The sequence below is a fragment of the Carassius carassius genome, chromosome 41 (assembly GCF_963082965.1).
Source record: "Carassius carassius chromosome 41, fCarCar2.1, whole genome shotgun sequence".
Lineage (NCBI taxonomy): Eukaryota > Metazoa > Chordata > Actinopteri > Cypriniformes > Cyprinidae > Carassius > Carassius carassius.
Genome location: NC_081795.1, coordinates 2,764,659 through 2,782,917, shown reverse-complemented (window position 1 = coordinate 2,782,917; position 18,259 = coordinate 2,764,659). Strand labels below are relative to the sequence as shown.

General features: G+C 35.4%; 2 protein-coding genes across 2 annotated transcripts; both read right to left on the bottom strand.

The window, feature by feature from the left end:
* Window positions 1-91: 91 nt before the first annotated feature.
* Window positions 92-2,527, bottom strand: LOC132123010 (tripartite motif-containing protein 16-like). Its single transcript, XM_059533545.1, has 5 exons — window positions 2,507-2,527; window positions 1,401-1,655; window positions 1,103-1,256; window positions 951-1,010; window positions 92-814 (listed from the first exon to the last, which is right to left on the bottom strand). Exons 1-5 carry the CDS (start codon window positions 2,525-2,527, stop codon window positions 297-299), a joined length of 1,008 nt encoding a protein of 335 aa, XP_059389528.1. The 3' UTR covers window positions 92-296.
* Window positions 2,528-4,604: 2,077 nt separating this feature from the next.
* Window positions 4,605-16,620, bottom strand: LOC132123433 (solute carrier family 25 member 36-A-like). Its single transcript, XM_059534045.1, has 7 exons — window positions 16,240-16,620; window positions 11,878-12,042; window positions 9,903-9,980; window positions 8,165-8,265; window positions 6,880-6,946; window positions 6,481-6,770; window positions 4,605-5,439 (listed from the first exon to the last, which is right to left on the bottom strand). The coding sequence occupies exons 1-7, from the start codon at window positions 16,278-16,280 to the stop codon at window positions 5,246-5,248; spliced, it is 936 nt and encodes a 311-aa protein (XP_059390028.1). The 5' UTR covers window positions 16,281-16,620; the 3' UTR covers window positions 4,605-5,245.
* Window positions 16,621-18,259: the final 1,639 nt, after the last annotated feature.

Below are 18,259 nucleotides of genomic sequence, written 5' to 3'. Positions count from 1 at the left end.
AAGATCACACCAAATCATCAACAATCAAATCCAGTTAACTGAGTTAGCGACGTACGAAGAACAGGCCCCAGGTCATCAATATATATAAACAATAGAAACAGAAACAAGGTATTAAGCAAAAACCTACGCTATACCTCTGTCTCCACTGACTAATGGCTTCTCAATCAAAGGGTCTCTAAATATAACAGAAACCAAATACGCAGCACTGATATTTATTTGAGAATAATTACCCTTTAAACAGCATGTTTTTAAATAATTTATTTTTGATCAGTCTATTACTGGTCTATGTGAACTTTCTAATGTTGTATTATCTTGATAATTGAACAATTTCCAACCACAAAAGCAGGGTAGAGGGGTTCAGTGAATGTGGTCTTGACTCTGTGTAGTAGAGTCATTGTGTTAGAGACGCTGTAGAAGCACAGAGTTCCTTCTCTCTGATCCAGATACACTCCTATTCTAGAGGCAGCAGGGACACAGACCTGTGCTTTATCATGTAAGAAACAGAAATCTTTATTAAAATAGCCCAATCTCCAAGATATCTTGTTCAAGCCAAGTTTACAGTCATCATTTTTTCCTTTACGTCCAATTCCTTTGTAACAAACTGCTACAGCCCAGTCGTTCCCACAGCACTCAACCTCCCAGTAACAGCGACCGCACAAACCCTCTCTACATAAGACATATTCATAGATGTCAAATCGTTCTGGGTGATCAGGATATTGCTGGACTACATTTGAATATGTTGTTTTCCTGTTGTCTTCTGACAAGATGATATTTTTGTGTGCAGTGTTTGGATCCAGGTGAGGCTGACAGAAATCTGAGGGGGAGAAATGGACATAATAACAAATATTGAACAAAATACACTTTGGTTCCAAAATGGTCAGATTGTAACAGATCACTGATACTTATTATTTAATGAGTGTTTGCCTAGAAGAAACTGAAGTTCAACTTACACTGCAAAAAATCATTTTGAATCTTTGGTTCTGGAAGCTTTGCAACATGGACATTTGACACTTAAGAGACAAAACAAAGCAAACATAATTAATTTAAAGTTTCAATCCTGTTCGGTAAATATGACAATACAAATATATCAGAATATTCAGACCTTCTTGAGATATTCTGGCTGTTTGCTGTTGACAGGCGTCCTCCAAAACCTCTCTGAATGCTGAGATTGAAATGTCTTTAAAAGACAGATGAGTGTGTTGAGTGATGCTGGGAACGTCTTCATATGAGGGTAAAACACACACAGAGTGACAGCTCTGAAATCACAATAATAATTAAAAACTTACTTAGTGACACACAAGTGACTGTTTCCACTAAATAAAGGAAATAGAAAAAGCACAGAACAATGATTGGTGAGCCCCCTGTTATATCCTGCATGATTATTAAAGGACTTTCATCACCTTCAGACAGTGGATCTGATCATCAGTAATCAGAAGTTTCTCAATCTCTGCTTGTGTTTTTCTGAGTTCTGTCAGCTCTTGATCCAGATGTTTGTGAAGTTTCTCTGCTCGATCCATCTCAGTCTTCTCCTGATCTCTGATCTGATCTTTAATCTCAGAGCGTTTCTTCTCCAGAGAGCAGATGAGCTCAGTGAAGACCTTCTCAATGTCCTCCACGGCCTCTTGTGCTGAACTCTGTTGGAGAGGAACAACAGCCTAAATATTGTATTTATGTGACCAAGTTCAATTAAAGGGCTGCCTTTTTTAAAGATCATTATTTTGTGTATTTGGTGTAACAGAATATATATATATCCTTTAGTGTTCAAAAAACATTATTTCTCAAATACTGTAAATTATTCTAGGCCCTCTATACCTCTCTCCAAACGCATTGTTTTTTTTTAGTTTTTTTTTACGAAGTCCCTCCTTCTGACAAGCACAGTCTGCTCTGATTGGCCAACTGACCCAGTGCATTGTGATTGGCCGAACACGGCAGGCTCACATCGGAAATATAACGCCCCTTTCCATAATCACAAGCTTCATCTTTAAAAATAAATGTAAAGACCATTAATAATGTGATGTCCTTAGTTTAACCATCAGGTCAAGCCCGAAAGAGGAACAGAGTCGCGTGACAGACTCAGTGATGAAGCTCGTATGTGTTTGCAGACAGTACACAAGCCTGAAGCCACGGACGGTTAAGACAGCTGACTCCACTGTGTGACACTGTCTCTCTCTCACACAAAAACCTGAGCACACAAACACACACACATGGCACACCAAACTCTGCATTTGATCAATAGCAAATACTTAAACTAATAACAAAACATACTTACAGTAGCTGATTCAGAAGCAACAGATTGTCGTAGCAAAGTCGGAATGATCTCCTCTCCTAGGTTCATGAAATAGTTGTCCATAAAATGCGTCGCTGTTCTGTTGTGAGTAATCTTAAAGATTCCTAACTGCATCTTCTTTCAGAAGGCCAAATAAAGTGCTTTTGCTTTCGCCTAGATACACACAGCATCTCCCGGACATAACAGCTTCAACATTAATAGCGGTTTCTGAAACCAAACCTTCTTTCTTTGCGTGAACATTTGGACGGCATTATGCAAATATTTCCACATAGTGACATAGACTTGTGGGGGCGTGTTTGAACGAGCCGTTTTAGGGGTGTGTGGCAGAGTTTTAACTTTTATAAAGAATATCTCTTTGGTTTTTAGACTTTAGTCTTTGCATCTCTACTGATTTTCTTTATGCACTAAGAGCTTGTAACACTCCAGAGAGAAAGGAAAAATTGAAATCACATCATATGACCCCTTTACATGTATTATTCCATAATTATAAATGAATCTTGCAAAATAAGAAAAGTTGCCTTTTTATAGTGGATTAGTTTTAAAGTGATGTTTCTGAAAATAAATATAACAAAAAGGTGTTTTTGTGTGCACACAAGAACAATTTAAATCTTTTTTTTTCATGCATACAAAATCTTACTAAAGGTTGTCTGTAGGATTCAGTTTTTATACGAAGCATTGCTTTTATTGTTCAATTCTCTTTTCTCACCCATTTACTCGCTTTAAAATATTTCACAGCTTCACTGAGATCTTGCTGACCTCTCTCTCTCTCAGCTTTTGACACGCCACGTTTATCTCCTTTAACTCTTCCTGAGGATGTTAACACACACAATCATTAAATAACAAAAGTAGAAATACACACCTTGCCAATCTTGTAATTGTTAAATATCAAGTAAGATGCTGTGTACCATTATCCTAAAAATTGAATTAATTAAACTTTATCAGCTCAGGTAGAAAAAGACAACTACCTGAAAATAGCATTCATTAAAAGAACTGTCTTTCAAAGTTGTAAATAAAAATTAGCTTTTGGAATGTGTTTTACAAGAAAATAGTATTTTTGACTTTATATCTCAAAATTTAATATTTTTTCTCGTCAGCATGTAGCTAAAGTCACAATAGAAATATACACAGGGAGACATTTTTGAGCAGTGCTACTTGGGCACTTGAGAATGGGAAACAAATGTATACCTGGATACTTTAGATCGGTCGTGGGTCCGGTCTAAACTAGTTTCTCGTTAACAGCAACAAGCCAAAGTTGCTCAGCAACATTGCTCAAAAAGTTGCCCTGTGTATCATCAGCTTTATTATGGAAGCCCGTTTCCACCACAGAATAAAAAATGTTCAGGTTAGCGAACGAGTCAGTGCCCGAGAATTAAAGCAAAAGTGATGAAAACAAGCATGTAAATGAAGGCAGTACAGACAGAAGACTGTTTAAATATTACGTGATCTTTTCTAATCATTCTAATATATGAATGTTTTCATAACAACATGAGCCGCTTAAAATAATTAAAGTTATCAACGTTACTGATATTCAAAATGCAGCTTTTTTGGTCCGACACTGCCGATGTGAAGTAGGATTTATCCTTTAGGATTTCTTCTTTTATACTTGTCCCATTTGCCAATGTACTATTCTTTGAAAAGACAGGGGTGGCAAGGACTAATTATCCTCTAAAACCATCGGGAATCTCCATCCAACCCAAATTATGCACGTCCTTCTTTGTTTTTTTTTGATGCTTTATTTTCACATATGATCATCTGCTGAATATTAATGTCATAATGAACAGTGACAACAGAGCAGGTCACACCAAACCGACTGTAAACAAAACAACCAAACACTGAAAGAAACAAAACAAAACACTGTGACATACCATGATGGAATAAAAGAGTGAGAGAACAAGATAAAAAACTGCATCATAAAGAAAAACATGAATTTTGACAATATTTTATATGACTGACTGTTTTTCTGTCTGCAATGCAATGAAAATTATTTCTGTCGTTTTCCTGAAAAAAAAACTAAAACATTTTTAATAACAAGATCAATTACTTGAAATTGAGAAACAAAAATATAAATACAGATAGATATAAAGACATTCTCAGTAAATATACAATGCAAATTTTACTTAAGAACAAAACAAAAAGAAATTTGCCAATGAGTCAAGTATAAATCTAACAAAACAGATTTATACTTTTTAAGTTATAATGAAGTATTAATACATTGTAATTAAAAATTGTATATTCGAAATATACTGTCTAAAAACGTCTTAATATCTAAAGCAATTTTTCTTCTCAAGCAAACTGATCTTATTTAAAGGATGTCAAATAGGGGTTTCAAACACACAATAACAGGAATAAACGGACAAATATGACACTCTCAGACTAGAACACAATCACCTGTACAGTGATAAATGAACTGGACATCTGTTTTTGCATAAATGTGCACACAGTGTCAGGTATATGCATCTGTGCAAGATGTTTTTGCTTTTACATTGCATGGTTGTAAGTGCAACCTGATTGGCTGTTCCCAGACAGGAAGTGAGTCTCAGATTGGATCCTCTCCGAATCCAAACCTCGAGAAAATCCAGTGAAGCTTTGATCGCCCTCATAGCATCGCAATGATGCCGACAACCACCTGAAAGACCTGCCTACATAAGAACAGCTTCTCTGACAGAAATATCCTGCTGAATCCACATACAACATCTATCTGACGTGAAGTGCTGTTTGAGATGGAAAAACAAACTCAGAGGAGGCTGAAGGTGAACTGACTGTCAAGGCTTTTTAGAAGCAGCATCGTCTTAAGGAACATTAAAAGACTGAAAGTTAAGGAAAACCAAGAAACAAGAACAATGACTTCCAGACACAACGTTTTTAGTCATTTCCCTTTTTCTCCTAACACCTTCTTCTCCGAAGACACTCCCAAATGGTGAATGAAACCACATAGCTTTTTGTCTTTGAGGTCAAAGTTTAGCCATCAAGCAGGTAGACGACGAACTCGTAGGTGCACATCATGACAGCAGTATTGGGGATCTGTCTGACCACATGTGTGGTGAGTCCTCGGTAAAGAGCTCGATAGCTTTCCTCTCGAATCACCAAACTGAGACTCTGGAAGAACGAGCGGTACTTGGAGCCTTCTTCCCTTAGCCGTGTGCGGATCACCTCTGCAGAAGCACACAGAAAACACACATATGCTCAGAGTTGGTAACAAACTATCAATAGTACACTTGACACTCAAAATGACAAATTTTTACATACCATTCAAACATTTAAGGTCAATAAGATTTTTTTTTTTTTTTAAGAAATCTCTTATGCTCACCAAGGTTGTATTTATTTCATTACAGATTGAAAATGAACTGTTATTGCAATCTAAAATAACTTTACCCACTCACTAGAATATTGTCACAACTTTAACTCTACCTTCTGAACACACTGCAAAAAAAACAAAAAAAGGTTATATTCTTCCTCAGTATTTTTGTCTTATTTTCCAGTTCACACGTCTTAAGATTCTTAAATCAAGATATAGTTATTTAAGAGACAAAACTTGTTTTCTGTGAAATTGATCAAACTGAAGTTGAGTTTATGATTAAAACAATGACAAATATCTCACAAAACGCTCAGAAAAATCAACTTAAAGGGACAGTTCACCCAAAAATCTAAATTATGTGACCAATTATTCACCCACATGTTGTTTTGGGTTTGGGACAACATGAGGGTAAGTACACTATTTAAAGGAAAAACAAGTTTTCCATTGACAGATATTTGTTCACATTCGAAGCATAAAATTGCTTAAATTGCAACACTTAATTTCTCTAATTTGCATCTTAAGTAAATGTATCTTGATTTAATGATGTTTAAGTATTTCTATTGCAAAACAAAAACACTGAGGAAGAGGATTTATAATTCTGTTTATACAATGCATGCAACGTTGAATGTCACGCCTTTATGAATTTAAGACTTTCTGCTCTGATTTAAAACCCTTTTAAGGCTTTAAATTGTGAAAAGGGTTAATTAAGACTATTTAAGACCCTTAGAAACACATCTTTACACTCACTTTTGATGCATTTAATGCATCCTTGCTGAATAAATGAATTCAAATCGTTTGAACAGTCGTGTATGTAACATTATGGAAATAGGTTGTTAATGATGTTTCATGCTGACTTCACGACGATAAGGTGCTCTGATGGTAAGATGCACATGCTCACCGTGTGGATAGGCTATGCAGGTGGCGCAGGTCTTGGAAGTGGCGGCTGCCAGCATCATGCCCACGAAGTCCGACGCGTCCTTGGCTGTGTCCTCCGCCCCATCCATGTGCGTTGCTGCTTTGGCTTCTAAAAGACGGCGTTTTATGCTTTCATAAATCACAAAGTGAATCACAGTCTCTGAGATGCCTGCGTAAGAAGCAGACATGCCGCGGTAAAACCCGCGTAGACCGTCCGTCTGATACACGCGCCGAACACACTCAAACGCATTCATGCGACGCTCTCCGCGTTTCCTGTGCAGAGTCAAATACAAAACTTAGTCTGGAATCATGAATAAGCAGCACTAGGTCATGTTAAAATTATAATCTACTTGCATAATGCCACATATCTGTTTGCATTTACCTGGCGTCCAATTGTAGACGTGTCTTAATTAACCAAATTGGATTGGTTGCAGTTATAGCCGTGAATCCTTATTGAAGAAGAAGAAGAAAGATTAAAATGCAAATTTACTAAACACAGAAATGAGCACAAACTTTCACACACTAACAGATATTCTGACAAATTAGCTACTTTTTAAATACTAACTTTTTTATAACACAATGCTATTCCAAAGTTTGAAGATCATTTGAAAAATTAACAGTTTGGTTAAACATGGATGCATGAAATTGACATTAAAGATCTTTGCATTGTTACAAAAGATTTCCATTTCAAATGAATGCTGTTCTTTTGAACTTTTTATTCATCAAAGAATCCTAAAAATTTTTTTATCGTTTTTCAAATAGAATACATTTTAAATTGTAATAATTTCACAATATCACACTTTTTACTGTATTTTTTATCAAATAAATGCAGTCTTAGTAAACATAAGAGACTTCTTTTAAAACACCAATAAATCTCATCAACCTCAAACTTTTAAACACTTATGAATATTTTAGTTTTGCATAAAGGGCCGTCCTGATAGCAAGCATGTCACTATTAAACAACAGCAGGCAGTGCAATCATTTTTAGCAAAACCATCCAAATTCATTTTGATATAATAGTTGTTGTTGGACATTTAGGTTTAAAATTAACCATATTTATTGGAAATTTGTGTGCTTATTTTTCTTTATTGTTATTCAAAATTTGATTCAAACCGTCTTGCTGCTTTAAAACTGGAGTAAACATTTTTTTTGTATGTTTATATCTTTGCACAATGTGAGCATAATTTATATATATGTTATAGCACTGAATTTTCACATTGTTTGGAGGAAAACATTGCAGCTCAGAGTTACAGCGCCAGTTTTCAACAAATACTGCCCTCCTTGTGTGATTTTCTTCTAAACGACTTTCTGTCTATCATCTTCATAAACAATGAAAAAGCAGCTTAAAGGCGTAAGAAAACTCTAGCATAGTACGGGCGTTAAACTTAATCCACCTTGGCAAACGTCCAGGTGACAGGAGACCAACAAACACACACACACACACACACATTCTCTTCTGGCCGTGTGCCAGGTCTTTATTGAGTGCATGAGCGCTGTGACATTTATTAGCCTGTTACTGAGATACAGCATGGAACAAAAGGAAAAAGCTGCTATTCCAATCCACTGAAGAAATTGTCACGTGCAATTAAGCAGTAAACGGTTTATATTTTATGAGCCCATCAAAACCGAGGAAACAGGATATAGTTGGATCGCATGCTGAAAGTTACCTGCAATCCCAGCAGACGTCATGTGCACCTGTGTGGAGTCTGGCTCAAACACACAGTTCAGTCTCTCCTTTGAGCTGGAATAGGCGGCAAAGTAGATGGCCCTGAAAACACAGCAGGACACATGAGTAACGACACACAACGATATAACACCCTTCTGAACTACAACAGACTGGCCAGGCTGGTTTTGGCCACTTTGGTTGGTGTGGGAGACCAGATAAAGCAGCTGAACACCACCTTGGCCAAGCTTGGAGACTTATTAACCGTGTACCAATTATCTGACTCATCTGATTATATCATCTAAACCAGCTAAGACAAGCAAATCACCAATTAGGCTGGTTTAAAATGTTCCCTTCAGGAGGAAAATTGGTCATTAGCTGGTCCAAGTCATTTATTATCTGCAACAAACTAACCTCATACTAGTTTAGAGGGGTTTTGAAACAAGTTGTTTGGTGAACAGCAAAAACTATCCACCAAGTTCTGGACACAACTGACAAAGATAATGATTTTTCAGGAGAATAAATGCAATTCTGCCAAAGTTTATAATGCGGCATCAGTTTTTACAGAATTGTTTACATTCATACATTAATATTTAGTTTCCATAGCCTTATTTTATTTTTTTTAATAAAATTTAGATATTATCTGATTAACATCATATCGGCCAAACACAAATACCAAGGCTAAGCTAGATTTTTCCAAAGGATAAATGCAAAGCTGCCAAATACAACATAATTTCACTCCCCACCTTCTAAAATTCATATTGGGTGACTATGATGCCTACATAGCCAGCTCACAAGGACAGCATGTTCCTCACAAAGCCTCGCATGTAACTGCAAATGTTTGCACATGTACTATCCTGAAGCTCTTAACTGTTGGATGGTGAACACTCAACAGGAAAACACTCTCCACACACTTCGCAACTAATCTCAAGTTTGATCTCACCAAACTGCCTGTAGAACACACACGTTTACATAAGCAGCCTTTAAAGTAACTGGTCCGGCACTGATTTATCATGCATGCCTCATTGGACAAACGCTTTATCCTGAATGCATGCATGTAAAACATCTGTTTATACAGACAATAAATGATAAAACCACCATTTATCATGGCCACTTATTTATTAAATTGCTCTTTAAGCTGTGCTGTTATATCGGAGCCGTCTGAGGTTTGTTACACCTCAGGTGAAGGCAGAAACGGCTCATTGGGATTTCAGAATATGAGCTTCATTGTGCCTGAAAACCTCAAAAATGCTGGAGTGGCAGGAAACAGCAGGGTTTAACACCTGATTTAATCTACAGTTGTTAATTGAGCTTTGTGATGTTGATGATAAACTCAGTGGTAAATTATGTTGAAAATCGCATTGTATCATTTAGAACTAAAACTCTACATGTACTTTTTCACGTCTTAAAGGAACAGTTCACCCAAAACTCGCAAACAAAAAAGATATTTAGGAAGTGTTTCATTGTTTGGACAGTCAAAAAACACAGAGTCATTTCTCAAAATATCTCTTCAGTCCTAAATTTGAGAGTAAGTCATATGGGATTTTAACAAGTCATTAAATAATAAGAGAATTTTCATTTTCACTTGTGTCTGTGTGTTTTTCCCAAGCTCTGTAAATTTGCAGCTTTACTGGTTGAGCAGGGTCAGATTCACACCACTTCAGCACACACAGTTCAGGACTACACGCTCTTACAGGTGTTTCAATCTGCCTGTTTAACTGTATGAATGGACAAACACTCACCGCGAAGGAGCCACTCCAATCAGATTGGGCCCCAGGCCCCGAAATAAAGAACGAGGGCCTTCCTTCTCAAGAATTAATCTGAGAAAGACAGAGAGAGAAACATATCAACAGAAGGGCAAGACAAACGTACCAAAGTGACACTTTTGTTCTGAATGACTTTGTGAACATTAGATAAACAGTCTAGAGTTGTTAAAAAGTGGTTCCTAAAAAATATTTGGGGGCAGAGGTAATATATGTCCTATATTTCACTCCAAAATCAATGTAAAAAATGGGAGCTTAATTGTCATTAAATTAATTATGAAAACAAATATGTATTCTTTTTTATTTTCTATGTAAAGGCGTTTACTATATAAATGAGCTGATTTGTTTTGGAGTGAAATATAACCAAAACATTTCTTTTGTGAGAATCACTAAAATATTTTTTAATCCTTCGATCAGTCAATAAGACACACCTCTGAAGAAGAACACGTTCAAACAAAGAAATTCCTCAGAGACGCACCTAAAACATTTCTCTTGTGTACATGAGAGCTTGACATCCCACACATATAGTATAAAAGAAAGACATAAAGAGAAGCTAAATAAAGATGAAATCAAATGAATGATGACCTTGTTCAGATTGTTCAAGAGTTATTTATATTCCATCTTGAACTTCAATATATACAATCTTAATACTGCATTTATTCTTTATCCCCAGTGGTTTGCAACTGGCAGGTTATGAAAGAAAATGGGACATATAAGTTCATGGACATCAGGCAAGAAAACAATGCTAGATGGAAAAATAAAAAGCAACTACGTGTGTAATTGGGTGTAAGTTGCCATAATTGGTATTGAACTTATCAACTTTTAAAAAGGAAGCAAAAATACTTCCCATACCTTTTGTTATTGACGTCAAAGTACATGTGTCCAATCAAAGTCTACAGTACTAAGATGCAATTTCAGGTGTCAAATAGCCAAAATAGACAGATGCCAACATGGACAGGTTATGTAACAAGCCAGGAGTGTTGTGTATGATGTAAGAGTCCTTTATTTACCGTTTAAAATTAATAAATGAGACCAAAGTCGATATAAATGTCTTTGTGTTTTGTATTTTGCTATCTTTCTGTGATATAACATGAGTTAAACTATGAGGACAAGGGGCCTGTTTTGAGAGCCAGTGATTCACACACACACACACACACACACACCAACACACCAACACACCAACACACCGAGAGCCAGGACGCAGTGTTTAGTGTGAGGGCAGTGATTGGTTGGGTAAGGGGGAGTGGAAACCACTGTGAACAGTCTCTTTATAAAGAAAACATGCAAAGAGAGTGCATTATATACTTTATGCAATATGCGCTGTATAAACAATGAACATCTGCTTTGGTAATGTATACATTTATATATTATATATGTGGAACCAACTAGTATCAAAACTCTTAAAAACCAACGTTTCTTATTTTGTCTCATCTTCTGACCTTATTTAGTAACATTTGGTGGTGTACTGAAGAAATATGACCACATTTTTGGAAAGAGCCGACAATTAAGGGGCGTTTCCTCTGGCAGGGAAGATGGACGCTTGGTTTTAGGCCCACAAACCAAAGAGCAAATGTTTGCAAAACCCTGAGCTCATGCAACGCAGATGTAACATGCCTGAATCCAGAACTAAAACCAACATGTTAAAACGGATGAGTAAATATTGTTGTCTTCATATCTAGTATACATATATCTATAAATAAATATATATAATATAGAATTGATGTATAAAATATGATTATTATATAAATATATTATTTGAATAATATATTTATGCACCTCAGTATTGTATCACAGTATTGTATTCAAAGAATATCATGATTTTATCACGGTTAATTTCCAAAAAAACATGGAAATAGCATGGTACTTTTTTGTTAGTGTACTTACAGATAAAAGAAAGCAATGTGTATGCATGCACTGCACAAAACTCAGAGAGGTCTAACTTGTTTAAACGTACCTGAGGCAATGTAGGGGCCCCGGAGGAGCCACACGTGCCACGCTGGCTCCATTAACTGTGCTCAGATGCAGCTCAGAGAAGCGGAGCGTTATTGAGGAAGACTGAAGCCTCGTCTTCACCACCTCTAACGGACAGGTCAGGATCGCACCCACCGTGCCTCCACATCTGAGAGAAACAGAGAAAACGCTATTTCAGCTCTGTACATAAGAATCAATTAAAAGAAATGATGTTGAAAATATAATCAAATTCTGCCAATGTAGGACATTCATCCCATGACTTCTTATCTGAAACGAACAAGACTTCAGTCGAACATCACAACATGGATATAGAGGAAACGAGGGTGATAGAATTTCAACTCTAATGTCAAAGGCAAGTTGCCATTAATCGGCTCCAACACTTGCACTCGTGCAGCGAGATGTGGGTCAGCAAACACAGTAACCCAAACCACCCCTCACCTGCCAAAAACAACCTGATATCAGTGATTCCCAATGGAAAAACGCCATCTGAAATGTGAGGTGTGATACATGTGATACAAATCTAAAGTTACAGAAATGTGGTTGAGGAACAGCTTATTAGACAAAGATAAAAAAGTAAATTAATGCATGTAAAAAAAAGTATCATATAGCAATACCATGCTACTTTTGATTGTTATTTTCATATATGAAAACACTAAGACTATAAATGGTATGCAATACTGTGCAGTTACTACAGGAGTATATGGGACATAAAGATGGGATAAAAAGCCAGTTTTCTGACAGTATCGTGTAGAAACAGAGTGCCAGTCAATAGTTCTATTTTAAACTGCACTGGTTTATCAGAGGACAGACATTTAGAGCACAGGCTACAATCATTGAATATCAATGCCGAAATGATGAGTCCCTCGTCACTTCAGGAAAGCACACTAACGCAAGAGTTTAGTGACTGTCACTTCTAAAACACCTTCTCACTGTTAAAGTATTACTAAAGAATAAAGATTTAAACCTTCTATTTTATTTTTAAAGAATAAGAACACAAATATCCTGAGGTTTCTCTCTCTATGTAGACTGTAATATAAACATCAGTGTGGCTGAATTCAAGGCCTCTTGGGATGGCACTGGCAGTGCTAAATTATGCAACGTCATACTGCAAACCCTAATGCGTTGTTTATATTTAGGTTCATTTGTGCTTGTTGATTTTCTGTCTGTTTCAGAATCAAACTGAATGTCTATATATCAGTTATTCATTTAGTGAAAACATTATCAGCCCTAAATGACTCTATAACAGCTGTCAGTTCCTGTGTTGCATCAGATTTACTCTTACCGGGAAACGCAAACTTATTGGACGTGTGGAGCAATCTGACCTCTATGTATGTACAGTATATACACAGTGGGAATGCAAACATATTAATGAAAACTATACTGCATCAAACATATGTTGAAATACTCATCACATGCATTGAAAAACAATCTCATCATCACAGCTTTAAACGAGCATGGAGTAGACTTTGGTATATTGTGTGTTATTGTAATGATCTTTTCAGTGTTTGGAGGATCATTTTTGACTTGGTAAACCCAGCAAGTTAAATAGCAACGAATTAACGTCGATCTTATAAATAAATAGGAATATATTGTCTCTGAATTGAAATTCAGAATTATTGAAAACACAATTATTAAAGCCACTCCTCTTAAAAAAAAATTAAAAACTGAATTGATCTTAAAACCCTCAATCTGTCACCCTGACGCTTCTCATGTCCGTCATAACCAAACAAAAACTCAATTGTTCTCTAAAATGGTTGGTAATAGCAACAGCATGGGGTACAGTTTTTTTTCTTTCCCCCATTTAAATATATATATATTATTGGGATCAGTAAGATTTTTAATGTGTTTAAAAGAGCTAATTTTCAACATCATTGCAGTCTTCTTCAGTGTCACATGATCCTTCAGAAACCATTCTAATATGCTTATGTTGGAAACAGTTGTGCTGCTTAGTAAACATGAAAAGAACAGCATGTATTCAAAATAGAAATCTTTTCTAACAATTTAAGAGTTTATCACTTTTTATTAATTTAACATCCTTGCTGAATAAAAGCATTCATTTCTTTTTAAAAAATTAAAATGAAAAATTACTGACCCCAGACTTTGAATGGTAGTCTATGTTGTTAAAAAAAAAGATTTCTATTTTGAATAAATGCTGTTCGTTTTAATGTTTTATTCATCAAAGAATCCTAAACAAAAAAACATGAAGTTGAAGTTCAACAGAAACGTGAAGCAGCATTTAAGAATGATTTCTGAAGTATCATGTGACATTGAAAACTAAAGTAATGATGATGAAAAATCAGTTTTGATCACGGAAATAAATTCTATTTTAAAAGTATATTAAAATAGAAAAACATTATTTTAGATTGCAATAATATTTCACATAAGAAGCAGAAGAGGCTTCTTTAATCTGGGCTTCTTCGTAAATGGGTTACACTTAGCTTCCTCCGGGTCAAAAAAGACCGAAGCCTTAAAAATGTAACTTTTTTTTTCCCAGGAAAACCAATCAAATATATTTTTGTTCAATAATATTTTTTGTATATTATTTAGAATTTTTAAAGATTTTTATGATACTTTGCATTAATTATATATTTTTTATGAGCAATTTTTTCCATTAGAATTAATATATATATTTTTATTTTATTTTAATTTTAATTTTTTTTCAATAAATGCACCATTGCACATCAAAATAGAGTGCAGGCCTAAAATAAAAAAAAATTCAAGTGAGAAGAGCGCCATCCAGTGGCTTTAAAATATAATAAATGTGTGTAATGTCCTGTAACCGCCTATAGGCTGCCATAGCTTTTTTTTTTTTTTTTTTTTTATTCCCATTTGGAAAGAAAAAAAATCGAATTACTAAGCAACCACTGAATGGAACAACACAATCTATATATCATTTTAAAGCTTAGGATCTCAGCTTTTTAATGCATCTAATCACATTTATTAACTCTTAACGAGTGCTGAGTAATCCCTCTAAAACCGAGTGTACCGCCAGCAGGCGCCACCTAGCTGCGAAAATATTCATTACCATATTTTTCAAAAATATTGCCTTGATTAACACAAAGTTGATGTCATTTGAAAGCTTAGGGTATGACCTTTACAGTGAATGTATCCACTTTGAAAAAATCTTAAGTATTGCTGAGTTATTTGGTGATAAATACAATTTCTTTTTTTTTCATAATCTATAAAATAATGTACTGCAATGTGTCAAAAACATCATACAGCTCATGAAACATTCACAGATCATTGAAAATGGCACTTCATTTTTTACAGCATATTATTACAATTACAATGAGCCTAAAATTAACATAATCTATTGCTTTTATGACTAGATATTCTTCATGGAGAAACAATTGCCCATGAGGGGGCGTCAAAGACTGTACAAAAAGGCTATCTCTGTTCCAAATGCTGTAACTTTTGATTCCTTTATCCAAATTATTATTATTTTTTATCCAGATGCAGCTAACATGTAGGGGGACTTCACTAAAAAAGAATTTTCCTCCTACCTTATTTCCTTCCTGAGTTATTCCATGACAAATAAGAAAGATATGCAAAATCATAATACAAATTATATATATATTTTGTCTTTTATCCGCAATTTCTCTGCAGGACAATGTCTAAATGTAATCTAATTTATATTTTTGAAAAATTTAAAAAGAGTTCTTTCAAACGATACCTACCTTTTGACTCTCCTTGCTATAGTTTTGGAGTTATTATGATTATATAGTAAAATATAGCAAAATTTGCTGTTTCAGTCTTACCAGTTAATTTCTCTGTGTGTGTGTGTGTTTGTGTGTGTGGGTGTGTGTGTGTGGGGGGGAGGGTGTCTTATTTGCACTCTTGATGTTTTAGAGTGTCACCCCTTCATTGCTGTACACTTTTTTTCTGCACAGTGGCTGATCTGTAGTTTGTACCACCAAAGTTTCTCTGAGTTTTCGGATTTTCTTGTATTTCCCATTCATTTCCTATGTGGGTCGTTTTTGACCCGTAGGAAGCTAAGTGTGCAATTTTTTTTTACGACCCTTTAACATATCAGAATCATCTCCTTGATTTTTTTGTGTGTTCACATAGGTAATACAACAAAAGTCACCAAGTTTCATCCCCCTCCGATGAAGCAAAAAAATTTAAAAATTTAAAACGTACATGGTTTCGGTCTTTTTTGACCCGAAGAAGCCCAGAGGGTTAAAAATCATTAAAATGTGTGTGTGCAAATATATAAAATATTTTAAAACAGTGTAAAAAATAATTTATAATCAATCAAATTAACTATTATTAGTAATATTGTTAGTAGTACTTCTAGACTCTAGTTATGTTGTTTGTGTAATCTTGAAGAGTGAAGCTGTCTCACCCCCCAGCAAACAGATGCACCAGTGTGTCTCTCTGGCTCATCTCGGCTCATTCTCTTCGGGATACACCGGGCTGAGCAAGTGTCAGAGTCCGTGTCCGGGTGTCGCTTATGCGGGTGTGCGTCGCGTCGCGGTCACTATCAGCCACTTTTTGAAACCTCAAAGCATTTCGGCGCGGCTTCGCCTCCAATAAACCCCCGCTGATCGATCCACGGCCGTCGATTCTTCAATAATTAGTCTGAAAGTGAGTCTGCGTTGGATAGGTGACTAAATATCACTGATCTGGGTCAAAATCCAACTGTCAGGTCAAATCAGGGTATACAGAACGTGCACGTTTGCCTCGCACGGAGTTCACCTTCGTGTTCACTCACATTCCACGACGCGAACGCGCTCACTGTTCACTCTAGCTATAGACCAATCAGAGCGCAAAACAAAAGCGTCTATTGGTCGACTTTCAGTTGACGTCACCAGAGCCCGCCCCCATCAAGCGCCTGTCACGTGATCTCTGCTCTTTCACATATAGCCTACATAACAGTGGTGTGGGTTACATGTGTGACAAAACTAAAATAAAAAATTACAAACTTTGCCAGAAATAACTAAACTATTTTTTATTCTGTGCCTAGTACACTGAAATAATTATCCCCCAGACATGGCTTATAAATGTATCAAATGTTTACAAAGAAACGCACTGAATTTGGCTAAACATGAAAAATTGAACAATTTCTTGTAAAACTTATAAAACTTTTTATTCCCAACGTTTTATAACTAACCTCTGCACTCTTTGGTCCCAGACAGTGTTAATTGTTCTTTTTTTCTTTAATTAATTATTTTTAAAATAATGATTATTTTTATTTTCTATTATTTTCCTAGATGATGTAGCATCTGTTAGGTTTCTTTTTATAGATACAGTTAGAGATATTTATTTTTTTTCTAAATAAAGAGGACTTATTTGGCAGGGGTTATTTTGAGTTGATTTTTTGTCATTATGATTTTAAGACCATTACTTTTTTTTTTTTTTTTTTTGCATCTGTGGATGGGAGGAGAAAAAAAATGCTGTTCAAAACAGAAAACCTTAAGCTTGTACTTTGACAGCAAACAAAAACTTTGTGCACAAAACACACTCTTTTATTGACAATATATGTTTTCCAAAACAAACTCTTTACCTGAGCAGCTTACTGAAAAATTACCATAAATAATACTTTTCTTTTTTTTCTGAGGAATTTCTTTAATTTTATTATAAAAATAATATAAAGGCATATAAAGTAGAATTATTGGGATTTACCTGGATGTTATAGATCACTGGTTTATTAACATGATCAGTAAAGTCTTTGCACACGTCTTCAACCTGAGCAATCAGACAAAACTTGTAAAACCCGCTGTTCCTAATCAAATTATTATAAAAGTATATAATCTAACAATGAACAGATTTGCAAAATGCAATTAACAAACTTCAAACATTCAACCAAAATTATCAGCTGTAGTTAATAGAGACATTTGCAGCTACTGTTTCTGCTTCTGTGTGTTCAAGAGAGATGAAGACACAGCATATCTCTATCACATCTATCAGTAACAGGACGAATAGAAGACAAAGGCTCTTTGAACTGTGTGTGTTCTATGTAAACAGGTAGATCTATATTTAAAGTGATTCAGTCTTCTGTTTGTTCAGGTCGTGGCTTTATGTGCAACTTTATATATAAGTCACATGAGTCAGTGCGGCAAACATGCATGAACTAGCAAACCTGTCATAGGCAGTAAAATATGTGTGAAAGGGGAGAAAACCACTCATCTTTTGTTTATTTAATTTTTTGTTTACGGAAGAATGGTTAATTATTACTGTAGTTCTTTAAACTGGTTTATCCAAATAAACCAATCTCTCCCTGTTGCAGTTCCTCATTCCCTTCTGCTCCACTATTCCCTGCAAACCTGAACATTTTGAACTGAACTGACTTGAACTAAATATTTGTGCCATTGTCTTGTTAGAGCTGCTTTACATTTCCACTTTAACCCCTGAAATGAGTTTAA

Coding starts and splice junctions, on each gene's coding strand:
- LOC132123433 (XM_059534045.1), bottom strand. CDS start 16,280: ATGAGCCAGAGAGACACACTGGTGCATCTGTTTGCTGGGGG. Junction 6,947..8,164: donor GACGTCTGCTGGGATTGCAG/GTAACTTTCAGC, acceptor TTCTTCAATAAG/GATTCACGGCTATAACTGCA. Junction 6,771..6,879: donor CGTCTACAATTGGACGCCAG/GTAAATGCAAAC, acceptor GACTCTGCACAG/GAAACGCGGAGAGCGTCGCA.
- LOC132123010 (XM_059533545.1), bottom strand. CDS start 2,527: ATGTTCACGCAAAGAAAGAAG. Junction 1,656..2,506: donor TGTTCACGCAAAGAAAGAAG/GTTTGGTTTCAG, acceptor TACAATATTTAG/GCTGTTGTTCCTCTCCAACA. Junction 815..950: donor TCAAAATGATTTTTTGCAGT/GTAAGTTGAACT, acceptor TCTCCCCCTCAG/ATTTCTGTCAGCCTCACCTG.